Raw genomic sequence first — 17,810 nt, 5'->3', positions numbered from 1 at the left:
AATGGGGTTTTATTTTTAATCATATTTGCTCATAAGGCGTAAATCAAGATAAGAACAAATGATCCGAATAGATCAAAGGTTTTTACTTTTTTAAACATTTCTTTTTTTTTTTTTTTTTTATGTTTTTTTTATTGAGTTTTGCAGGGAAATACAATTTTACATGAACATTAGCAAAAAGGTTTACATGTGCAAAATCCTTAACAATAGAAAGGAGAGAAAAAAAATATAAATAAATAAAAAAAAAAGATAAAAGCAGTGATAAACAACATATTGAACTAATACACATTTATTGAAAATAAAATTAAATTAAATTAAAAAAAAAAAAAAAAAAGGAAAAGAAAGAAATGAATGACAAAAAACACACATCAGTCTGTTAAAAGTTAATTGTCATAAATGTAGCGACAGACATCCCAAATGAAAATAGCAATATATGACCTCATCACACAAATAGCGCATCTGCCTCTCTAAGCTGTTTGAGTCATATCAATCAGGGGTGAGTGGAAGATCCTTCTTTACAAATTTAAAAAAAGGGCCCCATAATTTCCCAAATTTACTGGGGCAGCCAGCTAAATAAAGTCTGATTTTCTCCAGTTTAAGAAAATATAGAGTATCCCTAATCCAGTGGGTGTAGGAGGGTGGTGCAGTAGATTTCCAATTAATTACAATCAATCTTCTGGCTAGCAGAGTCGCAAAAGCAAGTACATCTCTCTTAGATCTGAGGAGGGAGGCAGAGGTGACCCCAAATAGAGCAGTCAAAGCATTTGGCTTTATACTTTCTCCAATCACCTCTGACAGGGTGTTAAAAATTTTAGTCCAATAATCATGAAGAGAAGGACAATCCCAGAACATGTGTATTAAATTTGCAGGCGACTGCTGACACCTATCACAATCCGGAGTGACACCATCATAAATCTTAGCTAGACGAGCTTTGGTATAGTAGGTACGGTGTATGACTTTACATTGAACTAGACAGTGTCTTGCACAGATAGAAGATTTGTGTACTCGATTCAGGATCTCTGCCCAAATCTCCTCAGACAACACCATCCCCAGGTCCTCCTCCCAAAGTGATTTTATCAAACCTAGGGGCTCTGGACGTAAAAGACTTATTTGATTATAGATACATGAAATAGAGCCTTTAATAGTAGAGATGGGTGTAAGAAAATTGTCCAAAGCTAAGTCAGGGGGTAAATTAGGAAAACAAGGAAATGTGTTATGAGCAAAGCTGCGGACTTGTAAGTATCTAAAAAAATGTTGATTTGGAAGTGAGAATTTATCTGAAAGTTGCTGAAAAGAGGCAAAAATATTGTTGATATATAGATCCTTAAAGCTGTGAATGCCAAAATTTGTCCACCTTAAAAAAACACTGTCTATGAGGGAGGGAGGAAAGGCATGATTAGCTGCTAGTGGTGCATAAATGGAAAGCGTCTGTAAACCAAAAAAGCGCCGAAATTGAACCCAGATCTTAAGTGTTGTCTTAACAATCACATTTTTGGTGTAAGGCAGAGTAGAGGAATTAATAGGAGAATGCACTAAGGCTTTTAGGGAGACTGGGTTTGCTGATCCTGCTTCCATGACTAGCCAGGTTGGGGGAGGATCAAAAGCCTCATATTGAAGCCAAAATTTCAGAATTCTAATGTTGGCGGCCCAGTAATAGAACTTAAAATTAGGCAGGGCCAGTCCTCCCAGCGACTTTGGTCTTTGCAAATATTGTCTGCGAAGCCTAGGAACTTTCTTGTTCCAGATGAATTCGGAAATCAGGCTATCGAGTTTACGGAAAAAAGACTGAGGGAGAAAGAGTGGTATGCACTGAAACAAGTATGAGAGTCTTGGAAGTGTATTCATTTTTACGGAGTTGACGCGAGCGATCAAAGATAGATTAAGGAGAGACCATCGTTCAAAATCTTTCTGGATTTGGGTCAAAAGAGGAGCAAAGTTAGCCTTATAGAGGTCTTCAAATTTGAGTGTAACATGGACACCAAGATAAACAAAACTATAGGAGGCAACTTTAAAGGGAAAATTTGTCAAGGGATACATCTGGGCAGCGGAATTAATGGGAAATAACTCACTCTTGTTTAGATTTAGTTTATATCCAGATATTTGACCAAATGAGTGAAGGGTGGCCAGAGCAGCAGGAACCGAAACAGGCAAATTAGAGACATATAAAAGAAGATCATCAGCATACAGAGAAATTTTGTTCTGAGAGCCATTTCTAAAAATACCTGTAATGAGGGGGTTAGAACGAAGGGCTATCGAGAGAGGTTCAATGGCAATAGCAAATAGTAAAGGGCTCAGAGGGCAACCCTGTCTAGTAGAGCGATATAGACGGAAATATTCAGATTGAATATTATTTGTCCTGACTGAGGCTTGTGGGGCTGAATAAAGCAACTTAATCCAAGAAATAAACTTATTCTTAAACCCAAATTTATCTAACGCATAGAAGAGGTAATCCCATTCAATTCTATCAAATGCCTTTTCGGCGTCTAAAGAGATTATAGCTTCATGGGTGTTGGAAGAGGATGTATTATAAAGTATATTAAACAAACGTCTAATATTAGAGAATGAGTGCCTATTCCGAATGAATCCTGTTTGGTCTGCAGAGATGATAGAGGGGAGATGAGATTCTAGGCGTAGTGCTAATAATTTCGATAGTAGTTTAAAATCAACATTCAATAGACTTATTGGGCGATAAGAGGTGCAGGCTAATGGGTCCTTGCCTTTTTTTAAAAGGAGGGAAATGGACGCTTGATTGAGAGTTTGAGGGAGGAGACCCAAATCAAGGGATTCATTGTACATTTCCAATAATAATGGGGCAAGCTTGTCCCAGAACTTTTTGAAAAATTCGGGAGGAAAGCCATCTGGCCCGGGACTTTTCCCATTTTGCAAAGATTTTACAGACCTATTAAGTTCAGCAATAGAGATTGGCCTCTCCAAATCTTCCATAGCAGATTGAGCGAGCAAAGGGATATCCAAATTTTTAAAGAAATTATCAAAATCAGGAGTGGTGTCTTGATCAGAGGAATAAAGAGACATGTAAAAGTCTTTAAACACATTATTGATTTCCCTGGGTTCAGTGGTATTGTGGGTGTTCGTATGAATTTGTGGGATAAGGTGAGATGTTGATGCCTGACGTAATTTATGTGCCAATAATTTGCTGGCTTTATCTCCATGTTCATAGAACTGAGACCTTGTTTGTAGAAGGAGTTCAGTAGTACGTTGTGTCATCAAAGCATCAAATTCAGCCTGTAAACAGAGGCGCTCTTTATAGAATTCGGGGATTTTGTACGTAGCATACAACCTGTCGAGTTCAGATATACGTTGTGTCAGTTTAGTTAATTTTTCTTTTCTAAGTCTCTTCTCATAACAAGTGTATGAGATTATCTCCCCTCTGATGTAGGCCTTCAGGGCCTCCCATAATACTGAGGCAGACACATCCGGTGTTTTATTAAGGCTCACAAAAAAATCAATTTGTTGTGAAATAAAGCTAACAAAATCATCATTTAAAAGTAAGCATGTATTAAGACGCCATAGTGGTAGTGCAGGATTAACGTTCTTGAAGCATATATTCATAGAGGTAGGGGCGTGGTCAGAAATAACAATAGCATCATAATTACAAAAAGACACTGATGGGAGCAGTCTGTTATCAACTAAAAAATAGTCAATACGGGTGAAGGTGTGATGAACATGGGAGAAAAATGAATACACTTTCATAGACGGATTAAAAAAGCGCCAAACATCAATGAGGGCAAGTTCCTCCATGAAAGACTGTATTACCTTAGCTGACTTAGATGGTGCACAAGGTCTTGGGGAGGAACGGTCCAATTGCGGGTCTAGCCAGCAATTAAAATCTCCACCTAATATTAAATGATGTGATGAAAAACCAGAGAGAGTTAGAAAAAGGCGTTTAAAGAAAGCATCATCATCATAATTGGGGGCATAAATATTAGCCAAGACTACCTGAGTGTTATTAATCTGACCCGCAACTATAACAAATCTGCCATTGGGGTCAGAAATAGTACTTGAATGCAGAAATGTAACCGATTTATGGATCAAAATGGCTGCACCCCGAGATTTGCCTTGAAATGAAGAATGATAAATCTGACTGATCCATCCCCTCTTCAATTTAGAGTGGTCCGAAACCTTAAGGTGGGTTTCTTGCAAAAAAATGACATGGGCACTAAGGTGATGTAAGTGGTGCATTATTTTACTTCGTTTTATAGGGTTATTTAGGCCTTTACAGTTAAAACTGGTGAATCTGATGGCACACCCACTGGATGATGTCACACTGGACGAGGTCATAGTTAGGCAACAAGAGGGTTATATAAAAGTGATGACCTGATGCAAAATTGAAAATAGAAGGTTGACTGATGTGAACAAAACAAGGCAAAAAGGAAAAGAAACAATAACAGAAGTATGAACACACATGCCCACATTTCCCCACCCACCCTACCCTCCACCAAATAAACATAAGCCGAAGCATCCCCCCCAAACGGGATGCGCGCAAAATACCCCCTTGATGAACCAACAATCACACCTTCTAATGCTCAGAAGAGAGCTTATACTAAACAACTAAAAAACTACAACTACCTAGGTGTTGGAATTGTGACTAACCATTGAAAATCTATGGGATTACACATTAACAAATGTATATAAAGCTAAACCAGATAGAAGCCAACTAATAAAACAGTAACTTGTACAGTATTATTGAACCTTAAAGAAAAAAGGAAAAGAGAGGAGAGGAAGAAAAAGAAACATTGTAGCATTTCACAGTCATTAGTGCCATATTAGGGAGACCCAGAGGCTACAATTATGCCTGAGAGAATCTTGCAGTCATATATTCACCTTGACCCGTCAAGAGTGACAAGTGCAGGCTGGAAAGCACAGCCACAGTCATAACAGAACTGTGGAGCTGATTGCATTAAAAAACAAACAAAACAGGGCAACCAGCAGGATTAAAGGCAAATGGTGTCCTCAAGGTTGGTAACCATAGTGGCTAAATGACAGGTAGGCAGATCTTCTAAGTGAGATCAGGGGAAACGCCCTTTTTAATGTTCTTCTCAATGAAATTCAAAGCCAGTGTTGGATCTTCAAACTTGTGCGTCTGCCCGCTGGGCAGAGTGATGCGTAAAGTTGCCCTTTAAAGAAGCCCAAACTTGACATTGGGACAAGCATGGAGCTCCTTCTTTACTGTGGCAAAGGCAGCCCGCTTCTTAGCAACCGCCGGAGTGAAATCAGGATAAATTGAGATCCTCTTGCCCATGTAGGACAGCGGAGATGCTTCACCAGCTCGACGTAGGATTTGGTTCCGGACTTGAAACAGATTCACCCGAACAATGAGAGGACGAGGGTGCTCACCATCCTTGGGCTTGGGACGTAACGTGCGGTGAGCTCGATCCAGCACAGGCTTGTTGTCTAGTCCGAGCATGTCTTGTAGGAGCTGGGCCGTGAATTCGGTGGGACGAGGACCCTCTGTTCCCTCAGGCAGGCCCACTAGGCGAACATTATTCCAACGTGAACGACCTTCCAGGTCCTCGCATTTCTTTTCCAAAGAGTCCACAGTGGCGGATAACTTACTAACATCAGCACGGAGCTGGGTTAGCTCCGTGCTGTGAGCATTAGCCGAGCGCTCGAGGTCCGCGATGGATTCACCATATGAGGAAAGTCTGTTCTCAAAAGGCTCCAGAGCGGCCACGATCTCCCTTTTAACTGCAACTGAGATGGTGGATTCAAACTTACTGAGCATATCCGTGCGCAGTTCATCCATCATCTCCTTCATATTGCGCAACAGAGTGGCGTTGGAATCGGCGTCGGCGTCCGGCTGTTTAGGGGATTGCGGCTCAGGTGACAGCCGAGGCTTGCTGCGGCCTGCTTTAGTAGTTTCACTTTTACCTCGGTTTGCCATCATCGACCGAAAAAAAAAGTTGAAAAGTAAAGGTTGCAACGTTGGGGCTTCACACCGGCAAAAAGGTACAAAAGTGTAATAAAAAAAGTGTTAAAAAAGCCACATTCCAGCGGAGCTCGTGCGAAACGCACCTTACATCCTCCTCGTTCCGCCCCGCCCCCCTTTTTTAAACATTTCTTTCAAATACTTTCCTCCATACCAAACTTTCTTTTGTGTGTTCAAGTATTTAATGAGTACAGAGGTTTTAGTGCTGTTTTCCGTTTCTTTCAGTTGCCTTTCTCAAGCAGGAGGGATCTTCTGCAGTCGGAGGCCACCATAAAGCTTGAGAGAACCCCTTCATCTTTTTTTTCGACAATCGCAGACCCCGATGCGATCCAGCCATGGGAAAACGACCCACTGTGAAGCTGGCTTTCCTACTGGCATCTCTGTCAGTGGGCCTGCTCATCTTTGTATACTGGGAAAATATAATCTGGTTTGGTGCAGAGTCGACGCCTACTCCTAATAGACCACTTACAGTTGGTGGGATTAACAGGACCAACAAAGACCCTTCACAGGCTGTTAGCACCGTCAGATCTGAGAACATCGTCCCCGCCACCATGTCGAATAGGCGCATCCCTGTTCAGCAGCAAGAAGAGGTGGAGCAGAGGGAGGAGGAGGAACTGCAGGAAGATGAGAAAGAGAGCGGTGGTGTCTCTGCTGAAGATATGGAACAAAGAGCTAGGAAGCAGACGATCGAGGACATGTGCTCAGAAATGCGCTCCACTCACAATTTTCCATCAATGACACGCAGTTTTGATCAGATCCCAAACAACGAGCTGGATCACTTCATAGTAGATGATAAACACCAAATTATCTACTGCTATGTTCCCAAGGTACGTCCACAGTGTGGTGTTTGTCTGTGTGGGAGAGAAATGCATAAGAGACAGCTTGAAAGAAAAGTGCCTTATTGGCTTTAGTTTTTTTATCGGCCATTCATAATGTTTATACACACATTGATAGTTCTCTCTTTCCTGTGTCCGCCCCCCTGTCTCCAATGACTTCTCTCTGTTTAGGTGGCATGCACCAGGTGGAAGAGTGTGATGATCATCCTCAGTCAGTCTCAGATCTCACCCTTGACAGGAAAGCCTTACACTGCTCCCAAGGAAATACCTCGAGACATCATACACAACAGGATTAGCCACCTCACTTTTGACAAGTAAGACGTCATACAGTCCATACCCACAGCACAAACATAGATTTTAAATGTAGATTTCATGTACTTATTTTATGTCAGTAGCTCTATAAAGTCCAGTTTCATCTCAGTTGTGCTTGAGTGTTATAAAGATAGTCTAATGGCCAATAAAATGTTTATTTTTAGCAAGTAAGTGTTAGAACACTCTAAAAATATACTCTTTACTAAACATTAAGCACTGAAGAATAATGACCGATGTCCATTGCAATACTGGCAACTGAAGGTTAATTTGATTGAGATATCAATGGCATGAGCGCTCCCTCATCACAGCGAGAAGGTCGTGAGTTCAAGTACTGGTGGGGCCTTTTCTGTGTGGAATTTGCATGCTCTCCCCGTGTATGCCTGGGTTTCCTCTGGGTACTCTGGTTTCCTTACACAGTCCAAAAACGTGCACGTGAGGTGAACTGGTGACTCTTAATTGTCCCTGGGTGTGAACATGAGACTGTGTGGTTGTTCGTCTGTGTTTGCACTGTGATGAACTGGAGACCTGTCCAGGGTGTTCCCATCGTTAGCCAGGACTGGCCGCAGTGCCTCCGCAACTCTGAACGGGATGAAGCTGGACAGACAGATATCAGCTGACTGTTGACCATTATGTGTCGATTCGTAAGCCAGCTGGCTGCGTCACAACTGGCTGTGCCACTCGCTGCCTTGCTGTCTGTCTGCGGCCCGGCTGTGTCGTTGCACCTACATACACTACTGGTCCTAATTACCACATCTCATTAGTGTGACTTCCTTTAAAGCTCGTGTCCGGAGTTTCCGTTCGTTTCCAACATATGCATCATTTTTCAACAGAGCTTAAATGTGTTAGTCTGGTTCAATACTGCAATCTAATATTAGCATAAAGCAATATAAAAATGTATTTATGAGCCCCGCCTTCGTCTCATAGACCCCCATGTTATCCGAAAAAGCGCCGGTCAGCGTCAGCCAATAGAATGCGAGCTTCCGCATTCTCGTGCTGTCAGTCAACATGTGCGCGCAGCCAGAGAGCACGGCCACTCGCCCAGGCAGAGGAGAGTTAGCTCTGCAGCAGCCGCCGCGCTTATCTCGGATATATCCACTGTCTGCTGAACATCCACCGTAAACAGCTAAACATGGAGGATGCTGTAGGACTCGGAGGCTCTCATTTTCACCCGACAGATAATTCGCGTGCATGATTAAAGGGGCGTGGCTTGGTCGCTCATGAAAGCAGAGGGAGGGCAGAAAAAACCTCTCTCTTTCAAAACTCCGGACACGAGCTTTAATAAATAATCTTGGGCGTTTCCTCCTTTGTTGTGGCCTGAAGACCTGGTCGTAACATAGTGGCAGTAAAGCAGACACTCCTTTATTTACTGAAAAACAGAACGTCAGTTTTCAACTGGATTCATGATGCAGGGGAGCTTTAACTGTGTGTTCTTGTTCTTCTGACCAGGTTTATACACATTTATGGTTCTCAGTCCCGCAGCCAGATGAAAACCAAGCTCCAGACGTACACCAAATTTCTGTTTGTACGAGACCCCTTTGTTCGACTCATCTCTGCCTTCAGGGACAAGTTGGGAAAGTGTGTATCTGACAGCGCATGTACACATTCACACCTGCTTCTCTTTTGATCCAACAGCATAAAGTGTATGTGTGTGATGTGCTTGTGTTGCCAGGCCCGACCAGTACTTCTACGAGAATGTTGGCTCAAAGATCCTGCGTCATTATGGTCACATGTCTTCTTTGCCAAACATAGCCGAGGAGGCTTTTGCTGCAGGGTTCAAACCCACGTTTCAACAGTTCATCACCTACCTGCTGGATCCCAAGAGAACAGAGGTCCTCAATGAACACTGGCTGCAGGTATTTGTCTCACTCACACTGTTCGTGTCAATTGGGTTTGGAAATATTGGTAATTTGATTTTAATGACTTTCATTAGCCATCAAGAGCATTGAAGCAAAGCGGTTTCCCCGTCAGATCCTTGAGTTCAGGCTTTCTGAATAAGCTTTTTGGGGTTTTCTTTTATATTTATCAGACATAGTTCAATTCAATTTCTTTTTTCAAATGATTTATAGCTTTTCCGTTTCGGTTCACTCCATGATGACATAAATGACATGCATCCTGAATCAATAGAAAGAACGTGAAGCTGAGATGTGATTCAGAGAGTTAAAGCTTGATGTGGGCCTTCCACTCTCACCCTGCACCTTTTTTGTTTCACATCAAGTTCATATTGTAACGCTGGACTTGGTGTTTGCCATAATAGGCAAAATGATCTTGTTGTTGGCTGCTGTTGCGATCCAAATAATTATAAGATTCCCCCCCTCCTTTTATTGCGATTTCTTTTAAAAAATGAAATGGGAAATTAAAATGCACCTGTTGACGGTTCAGATTGTTTTCTGCTGCTGCTGTCGACCCCACCTGAAGCTCTCTGGTGCCCCTCAACACTCTGAAAGCCACTTCTGCAGCTAATTATTTCCTTCTTTTTTGTATAGCATTCATGCTGTAAAAACTGTATAGAATTTAGATTTCTTAAAATGTAGTGAAACATATTTTTGGTTTTGTTTTGTGTTCTGCTTCGTAACAGATTCAAGTGGACTCATTAGGCACGTTTACACGGACCACGTATAAGCGGATTGTACGTGGAGCGCATTGTAAAATGTGTCATGTAAACGACCGAGTGGATCCGCTTCACTCGGAGCGGATTGTAATTTGGAGCTGATTGTATGAGGTGGTCTACGCCGATCGACAATCCGCTCCGTGTCCCTTATAAACGAGTCTGACAGCAGAGCGGATTGTACTGGGGGAGTGTTTGTTCTGTGCATGCATGTAGTGACTTGTGATGTGCCAGTAAACGGGAAGCAGCACAGTCAAAAAACCAGCAGAGAACGCCACGGTGGTTGAAAAACACTTTTTTAGTAAAAAACCCCGACAGAAAAAACATTGGAGAGGCGAGATGGAACCAAATCGCGCAATAGCGAGTTGTATAAAGAGCTCTATAGCAGAATACAAGCGATCGCCGGCTGGTGTTATGGATTAACTGGTTCCCGTGTTAACGAATGACGGCGGAGGTCTGTGTAAACACATTTTGATTACAGCAGTTGTTAAAGTAAGACTCACAAATGACTTTAAAAGTATACACTCACTGTAACTGTCGATAACCGACGTTCGCAAGAACGACTACATTTTTCAATCATGTATTGGTCACAAGTTAACACGGGCACCAGTTAATTCGAAACATCGACACGCGGAGCAGAGGCAGAGCTCACAACGAGACGTGCCGCTCGGTGCAGCGGTGCAGCAGCCAGGGGAGCAGCCGCTCCTTCAACAGCGTATCATGGACTTTTGGGACATTATTTGAGCAGATATCAGCAGATAAAAACTCTCTGCTCGGCGCTGAGGACTGCTGCTGCGGAGCTAAAGACCTGCAAGTTCCTCGTGAGACTTTGTGCGCATGTCACAGGACGCTGTATAATCCGCTTCACCAAGGGTCCTTGTAAACGAGGATTCATCGTGGATCACTTCATGAATACACTCCGTTTAATACGATTGTTTACAATCCGATTGAAAAAAACACTCATGTAAACTGGGCCATTGTTTCTAATAATGACAGCAGAACACACAAATCCAAACCTTCATTGACATTTCGCTTTTTAATGTTTCACCATCTGCTGCCATTTCTTTTCACTTATCTTGTTTTTTTTTTGGATCAAGGTCTATTTATTGAACAGTTTTTGAAAACAATATTACAGATATTCAGTCAAAACTGGGTTTTTTTCTCCTCAAAACACATAATCCCACCCTCAGCCATACCCAGCCAGACTGTAGAAAGTAAAAAGAAAGAAAGAAAAAAAAAAATATATATATATATATATAACAAGCATTGTGTTTGTAATGAACAATAATAACACAAAGAAAATACCGAAATTATGGAGCAGAAATAAGACATAAATTCACATAATTATTCAGCAAAATCTTTTACATTGATGTTTTTAAAGTGAGTAAGAAAAGGTTTCCAAATGTCATATAATGTTTGGACAGAGCTCCTTACTGTATATCTGATCTTCTCTAGTTGAATGTAATGCATAGTATCCTTCACCCAGTGCCCACATTTAGGTGGATGAGGATCTTTCCAATTCAATAAGATTGTTCTTCGAGCCAATAATGCACAAAAAGCGATCAATTTGACTTGTATTTTGGTTAGTCTTACATCAAGGGTAACTCCAAATATAGCAATAAATGGGCAGGGGATCAGATCAATACCACATGTTCTGGACAAAGTATCAAAAACATATTTCCAAAAATTATGTAATTTTGAGCAAGTCCAAAACATATGCAGTAAGGAGGCTGGCTCTTGCTTATAGCGATCACACGTAGGATCTAAATCAAACCTCTTACTCAACCTAGTTTTTGACCAATGGAGACGATGTACCACTTTAAATTGTACAACCATATGTCTGAGACAGATAATGAAGAAAAAATTCGATCGATAATATTTTTCCACGTCTCATCTGAGATCCGTGTGTTTAAATCCTCTCCCACTTACATTTAAGTGTCTGTAAAGTACCCATCTTATACTTATTAAACAACCCATAGATGGTACTTATGAGACGCTTGGTATCTGGTTTGAGTTTAAGAATATCGTCCAGAAGACTTGAAGGTGGAGAAGAAGGGAAAGAGTCCATGTTACAGGTGATGAAGTCTCTAATTTGTAGATATCTGAAGAAGTGAGAACCAGGGATACAATATTCAGTCTTCAGTTGTTCGAAAGAGATGAAAACATTGTCTTTGAAAAGTATATGCAGTGATGTTATTCCAAGGTCCGTCCAGATGCTGAAGGCCTCATCAATTAATGATGGGGGAAACATACAGTTTCTTTGTGGTGATGCAAAAAGGGATAAATTGACAAGTTTAAAATGCCTCCTGAACTGGTTCCATATCTTAATTGAATGAATAACAAGTGGGTTAGAAGTAAAATTTGAAATAGGTTTTGGCATAGGTAGCCTGGCACACAGCAAAGATACAGGTTCAACGTGTTCTACTACTGATAACTTCTCTAGGGCTACCCATGATGGTAAATTAGCAGTTTCTGTCCAGTACAATATTGCTTTCACATTGGATGCCCAATAATAAAATAAAAAGTTTGGGAGTGCCCAGCCTCCTGCACTCCGGGGCCGCTGTAATGTACTTTGTTTTAATCTCGGTGTTTTTTTATTCCAAATGAAAGAGGAAATTTGACTGTTTAAATTTTTAAAGAAAGATTTGGTCAAGAAGACTGGGAGACATTGGAACAAATACAAAAATTTGGTACTTATCTTGTTTATATTGCAACTTTTTGTGTTCTTCCTCTGTTGCACTTAAATGACAGCTATAGTTTTAGATAATCAGAATGACTGTGGTAGCAGGCTATAAACTAGTGCAGTACACAGAACGTAAATCTTTATGGACAATGTTATTGATTCACAACACACACACACACACACACACACACACACACACACACACACACACACACACACACACACACATGCAAACAGTACACACAGTGAATTTGTGAACATCTGATCAGTGCACCACTGGGAAGGGAAGTGGAACCAAAAGCCTTTTAGGGAAATACTCAAGCCACTTGGCATGGTTTTCCATGTCCAGTATGTATGAACACTAGGGGTGTCCTCAGATATTCGACGATTCGTTGGAGGGGCCTGATTTGACTGCCAATCATATAGTTGAAGCATTGCAAAATGTGGTTATTAAACGAGGACCAGTCCATTCCAGCTGTATGGGGGTGCTGAATGACTGATTTTACATAGAATTGCTTGTTTTTTTCCAAATAAACATGATATAAAGCCTATTTGATATACATGTTAGTCTATCAAATATACTGTGGAAAAATTTACTTAACTTGTACTTTTATTCAATATTCTATCTATTTAGTGTTTGTGAAAGAACCACCACGGTGAGTGGCACAATCCGATTTTGTGCAGAGCTCCATCACAGAGCAGCATCTCGATGGTGATTTGGCTGAACTTTAAAAAGCTCACAATGTCGGGAAAAAACTTCAGAACAAGTCAAAGACGATCCAAAAAAAGTCAAATGCAATTTGTGTCAGCAGCTCCTTTCTTATCATTCCACAACAACTAACATGGCTTTCCACCTTAAACGGGTCAGTAGCCAGATAATTGGGTGTATGAAAGATGTTTCTGTCACTCACTTCTCAATTTTAATGCTGACTTTTATTTCATTTAATTGTAATATTTTAGGTCATTATATATATTTTTTATTTATCTGAAAGGCTTATTCTATTTAATTTAGTGTTTTTTTTGCATGGATGCTGCGCTGCGAAATGGACCCAACACAGTGCAATTAAGCCTATTTCATTTAATTTGAGCAGATAATGTGAGAAATTGTTGAGCCAAAAAATGTGAACTTATCTGCAGAGATTATAGATATAAATAAATTACATGCTTTAGCCCGTTTGTTAGAAGCAGGTTTGGTTATGGCCATTTGAACTACTTCATTTGTTTGATGTTTAGTTACCGACACTTTGTTCAAGTCTGTGTTTCAGTTGTGTGTAGGAAAAAAATCAAAGTGTTATTTTACCTGCCTGCGCTGTTTTTTTTTTTTAATTTTTTACTGCAACATTCTGCTGTAGCCTATATTCAAATGATTCTTAAAAAAAAAAAAAAAAGAAAAGATGATAGATTCGACTATCAGTCGACGATCAGTGGGATTGGACGAATCAGATTCGACTATGGAAATTCTTAGTCCGAGACACCTCTAATGGACATGATTCAAAATTTGAATGAAATCCAGTGTCAAGAGAGTCACCCTGTCTGTTTTGTGTTTCAGGCATACAGATTGTGCCATCCTTGTCAGGTCAAGTACGACTTCATTGGGCAGCACGAGACCTTCAACACAGACGCAAAGCAACTTCTGAAACTTCTGAAAGTGGATAAATGGTTGCATCTCCCTTCAGCATACCCAAACCTGACTGAAATCAGCTGGGTGAAAGACTGGTTTAATCAGATTCCCATTGAGGCACAGAGGAAACTATACAAGATGTATGAACTGGACTTCAAACTGTTCGGCTACCCCAAACCTGATGGCATTGCAGACGAATAGACGGCTCCCGGCAAGATAGTGTACACACAGCCGTGCAGCACAAGTTCCTGAAGACCTTCCAACGGTGCTGATCTTACCTCTATTTAGTGCAAACCTCAAACAGCCTGTCAGTGTAATTCTGTCATCATTTTATACATATCAAGCAAACCTGTTTGCCATTTACTTGTTTTTGGTCTGTTTTCATCATGCAAATGCACTTTGGATAATATTCTGTAAAAACTTTGTTACTAAAAAAGGCTATTTCATTGTGTTGAAATGGAGGCAGAGTGCCTTCATTTCTGTAATGAATTCTTTATGTTGGGTGGTTGGAAAACACAAAGGAGAAGGTTCATTCAACAGATAAATGTATCCACATGCATGGCTTCCTTTTGTTTTGAAAAGTGGGAGGATTGTGACGATAATTGATTTTACTTTTGGTATGTCTACTATAAAATGCATAGACTTATTTAATGTTTTAAGTGATTGCCGTGTTTTGAACAAAAACCTCTAGAGAGCTGGGTCAACACATTTATATGAAATACGAACACCCAGCAATGTAGAACCTCATGTAGAAATCAGCATGTCAACGATATCAGCTACATCTCAGACTGATGACTTTTCACTCTTGGCGTGATTCCCTCCCTTGTGGGGTTCCACAGGGTTCTGTCCTCGACCCGGTTCTGTTCTCATTATATATGCCCTCTCCCTGGGGTCAGCTGTATAAAAGAGCAATCTGTCTTTTCACTTTTACACTGACGGTTTGCAGATATATTTGCCCATGAGGTCAAATTAAAGCACTGTTGGACTATATTAATGAAGTAAAGCAGTGGCTGGCTCAGAACTAGGGCTGGGCGATAGAGCCAAAAAATTAAATCTGTTTTTTTTTTTTTTTTTTGTGCTTGAAATCCGATTAATGATTTTAATCAATTTTTTCTGTGTAAAGAAACACAATTACACATTTTAAAAAAAAAATAGGATATTTTATTGAATGCCAAAACGCCAGCATTTAACTATGTAGGCAATATAGTTATTACTGAGGTAATTTTAACAAGAACGCTTGCATGGGCACTGAATTGAAAGAAATAAAAGCTAAACTGGAGGAAATAAAGCAATTTATTAAAAAAAAATCCCACATAGATCAAATTTAAATGGGTTGAAATCCTACACAGATCAAAGTTAAGCGTCGAAAAAACACACGATTTAAGTTTCATTTTCATTTTTATCATATTTGCGCTCTTTATTTCATTTTGTGCCTTATATCAGCCTTTTCCTGTTTATTTTTCTGATAATTCGGCCGAGTGCATCATGGCAGAAGATGAGGAACGGGCCGTGTTTCACCGTTAAAAGCGTCGCGGTGTGGGATTCTCATGGCGCCAGGAGAAATCTGATCGGCGGGGGAGAGCTCTGTCCCCGGCGGGGGACTCTTCTCTAACTCTTCTCATTTGTAAGGGAATGTTGACTGCAGTGTGTGCTACAGCGCCAGTCCTCCTGGTGTGGCGACTGTGTGTATTACACGCGTCCGGTAAAAATGCGGAGAGACAGAAAAAATTAAACTCGATGTTGCAATTTATTATTTTTCCCATCGATTGAAAATTTTAAATCGAATTAATAGAATTAATTCGATATATCGCCCAGCCCTACTCAGAACCTTTTGCACTTGAAACGACAGCAGAACAGAATGTATCCTCTTTGGCACGCCACCTATATGTTAAATGTTTTCACATCCAACTCTGATACTCTGGCCCCCTTTTTTAACCTGTGTTAAAAAACATTTTGAGTAATGTTCAACAATGGGCTTAAATTTGACAAATAGATTAGTTCTATTGTGAGAACAAGCGTTTTTTAGCTCCGCCTCCCGGCCAAAGTGAAGCCGTTTCTCAATTTGATTGACTGATTGATGAAGCCCTCTTGTCTCAGCTTTCTTGTTGGTAGGCTGGAAAGATTTATCATTATTTTTATGTAATTAATGGAGTAAAATTCTGCCATGGGTGGATAACCCGGACCTCTGGTGTTTCATGGAAGGGTTGGATTCTGCTACGTTGCGTTTACTGCCTCCTGTACGACCTGCATACAACCATTCATTGTTTCCTTCTTTCAATAATAAAGTCTGAGCAAATACTTAATCACAAATCAATGTTTCACAAAGAAAAGCAACTGACATCAGAGCTTTTTTCACAGTTACTACAGTTACTGTTGCTGTGCAATGAAAAAAGTACAATGTCTCAAAACCTATTATGACCTATTATGCTATTTTTTTCTGTTTATATCATGTGTTCGTGTGATATCGAGAGCACGACAGCCTCTCAGAGGAGCAGTCCTCCCCATCCGGACGGCGCTGCCGGTGTGCGTTGACTTTCGGAGCGCTGGCACTCCGCTGCGCCTGGCGTCCCGTGTGCAGTGCGCCTCCGCTGGGCACCGGAGCTTCGCAGCCTCCCGGCGAGGAGAGACATCCAGGTGCGGCCAAGCGGTCGCGCGCAAGCCGTGTGTCTCCGCCGGCTTTGGGACCTCCGTCGCTTCCAGCAGCTCCGGGCCGTTTACCCAATCGGCCCCAACTCGGCCCCTGGAAGTCAGGCACCCAGGCGCCGTGACAGTCGAGGCCGAGCCAAAGTGCCTCTCTGCTGGGGAGAGGAGCTCCGCAACGTTCCCATCCGAGCTAATTGTGGCTAAGTTAGCGAAAACGGTCAGCTCGTCAAATACAACGGAGATGTGAGCAGACGGCAGGAGTTTTGGAATCAGTATGCGACTGCTATTCATATGAATGATGCACTATGCAAACGTGAGAAGTTCACTTACCTGAAGACGTATCTCACTGGGCCAGCTGTAAAGGCAGTAGCAGGACTGATGCTAATTACGACAGTACGATCTCTCTGCTGCAAAACAGATTTGGAATGAAAGATCTGGTGATCAGTGCTCACATGTCACGGCTGCTGAATCTAAATCCTGTCAAGAAGTCCTCCGATGTGCATGCATTAAGACAGCAAGATGATGAATGTGAAATTCAAGTAAGGAGCTTGGAGTCACTGGGTATAGTGTCAGACACCTACGGAAACCTGCTATGCCCAATTTTAATGAAGATGATGACAACGTCCTACACTCAGAAAGAACAGAAACCAGGAAGCAAGCCATGGAAGCAGTCTACATTGTCCAGTGGCACAAGATTGAACAGACCCAGCATGCAGTCTGCTGCTGCACTGCACACCGCCAGCCAGAAGATGCACAATTGTTTATTCTGTGACAGCATGGAGCACAAATCTGAAAATTTCCCAAATCACAGCATTCCTGAGCGTAAAGAGAAAATCAAGAAAATGGGAAGATGTTTTGTATGTCTGGGACAGAAACACATTGCAAAGACATGCAAGGTAAAGGATGTGTCATGTGAAAAATGTGGAAGGAGGCATCACATTGCTGTGTGCACCGGTGAGAAAAATGAGGTGCAGCCCCCCCCACTGTAACAGAAGATGCTGTTGTTTCCTCAGTCATTCCTCAGTCAGTTAAGATGAAACCAGATGGACAGAACACTGTACTACTGCAGACTGCCAAGGCATGGGTGGCTGGCCCATCAGGCAGAAAGATAGCTCGCTGCTTGCTTGATGGAGGGAGTCAGAAGTTTCATCCATGAAACCCTTGTG

At 41.4% G+C, this 17,810-nt stretch overlaps 1 protein-coding gene across 1 annotated transcript; it reads left to right on the top strand.

The window, feature by feature from the left end:
- The first annotated feature begins 6,495 nt into the window (after window positions 1-6,495).
- Window positions 6,496-14,202, top strand: LOC115389986 (carbohydrate sulfotransferase 12-like). The gene is made up of 5 exons (XM_030093622.1): window positions 6,496-6,771; window positions 6,952-7,094; window positions 8,539-8,667; window positions 8,762-8,945; window positions 13,930-14,202. The coding sequence occupies exons 1-5, from the start codon at window positions 6,496-6,498 to the stop codon at window positions 14,200-14,202; spliced, it is 1,005 nt and encodes a 334-aa protein (XP_029949482.1).
- The last annotated feature ends 3,608 nt before the right edge of the window (window positions 14,203-17,810 follow it).

The sequence above is a fragment of the Salarias fasciatus genome, chromosome 1, assembly GCF_902148845.1.
Source record: "Salarias fasciatus chromosome 1, fSalaFa1.1, whole genome shotgun sequence".
NCBI classification, from domain to species: domain Eukaryota; kingdom Metazoa; phylum Chordata; class Actinopteri; order Blenniiformes; family Blenniidae; genus Salarias; species Salarias fasciatus.
The sequence above is the reverse complement of the archived record's forward strand: the minus strand, read 5'-3'. Positions and strand labels throughout refer to the sequence as shown.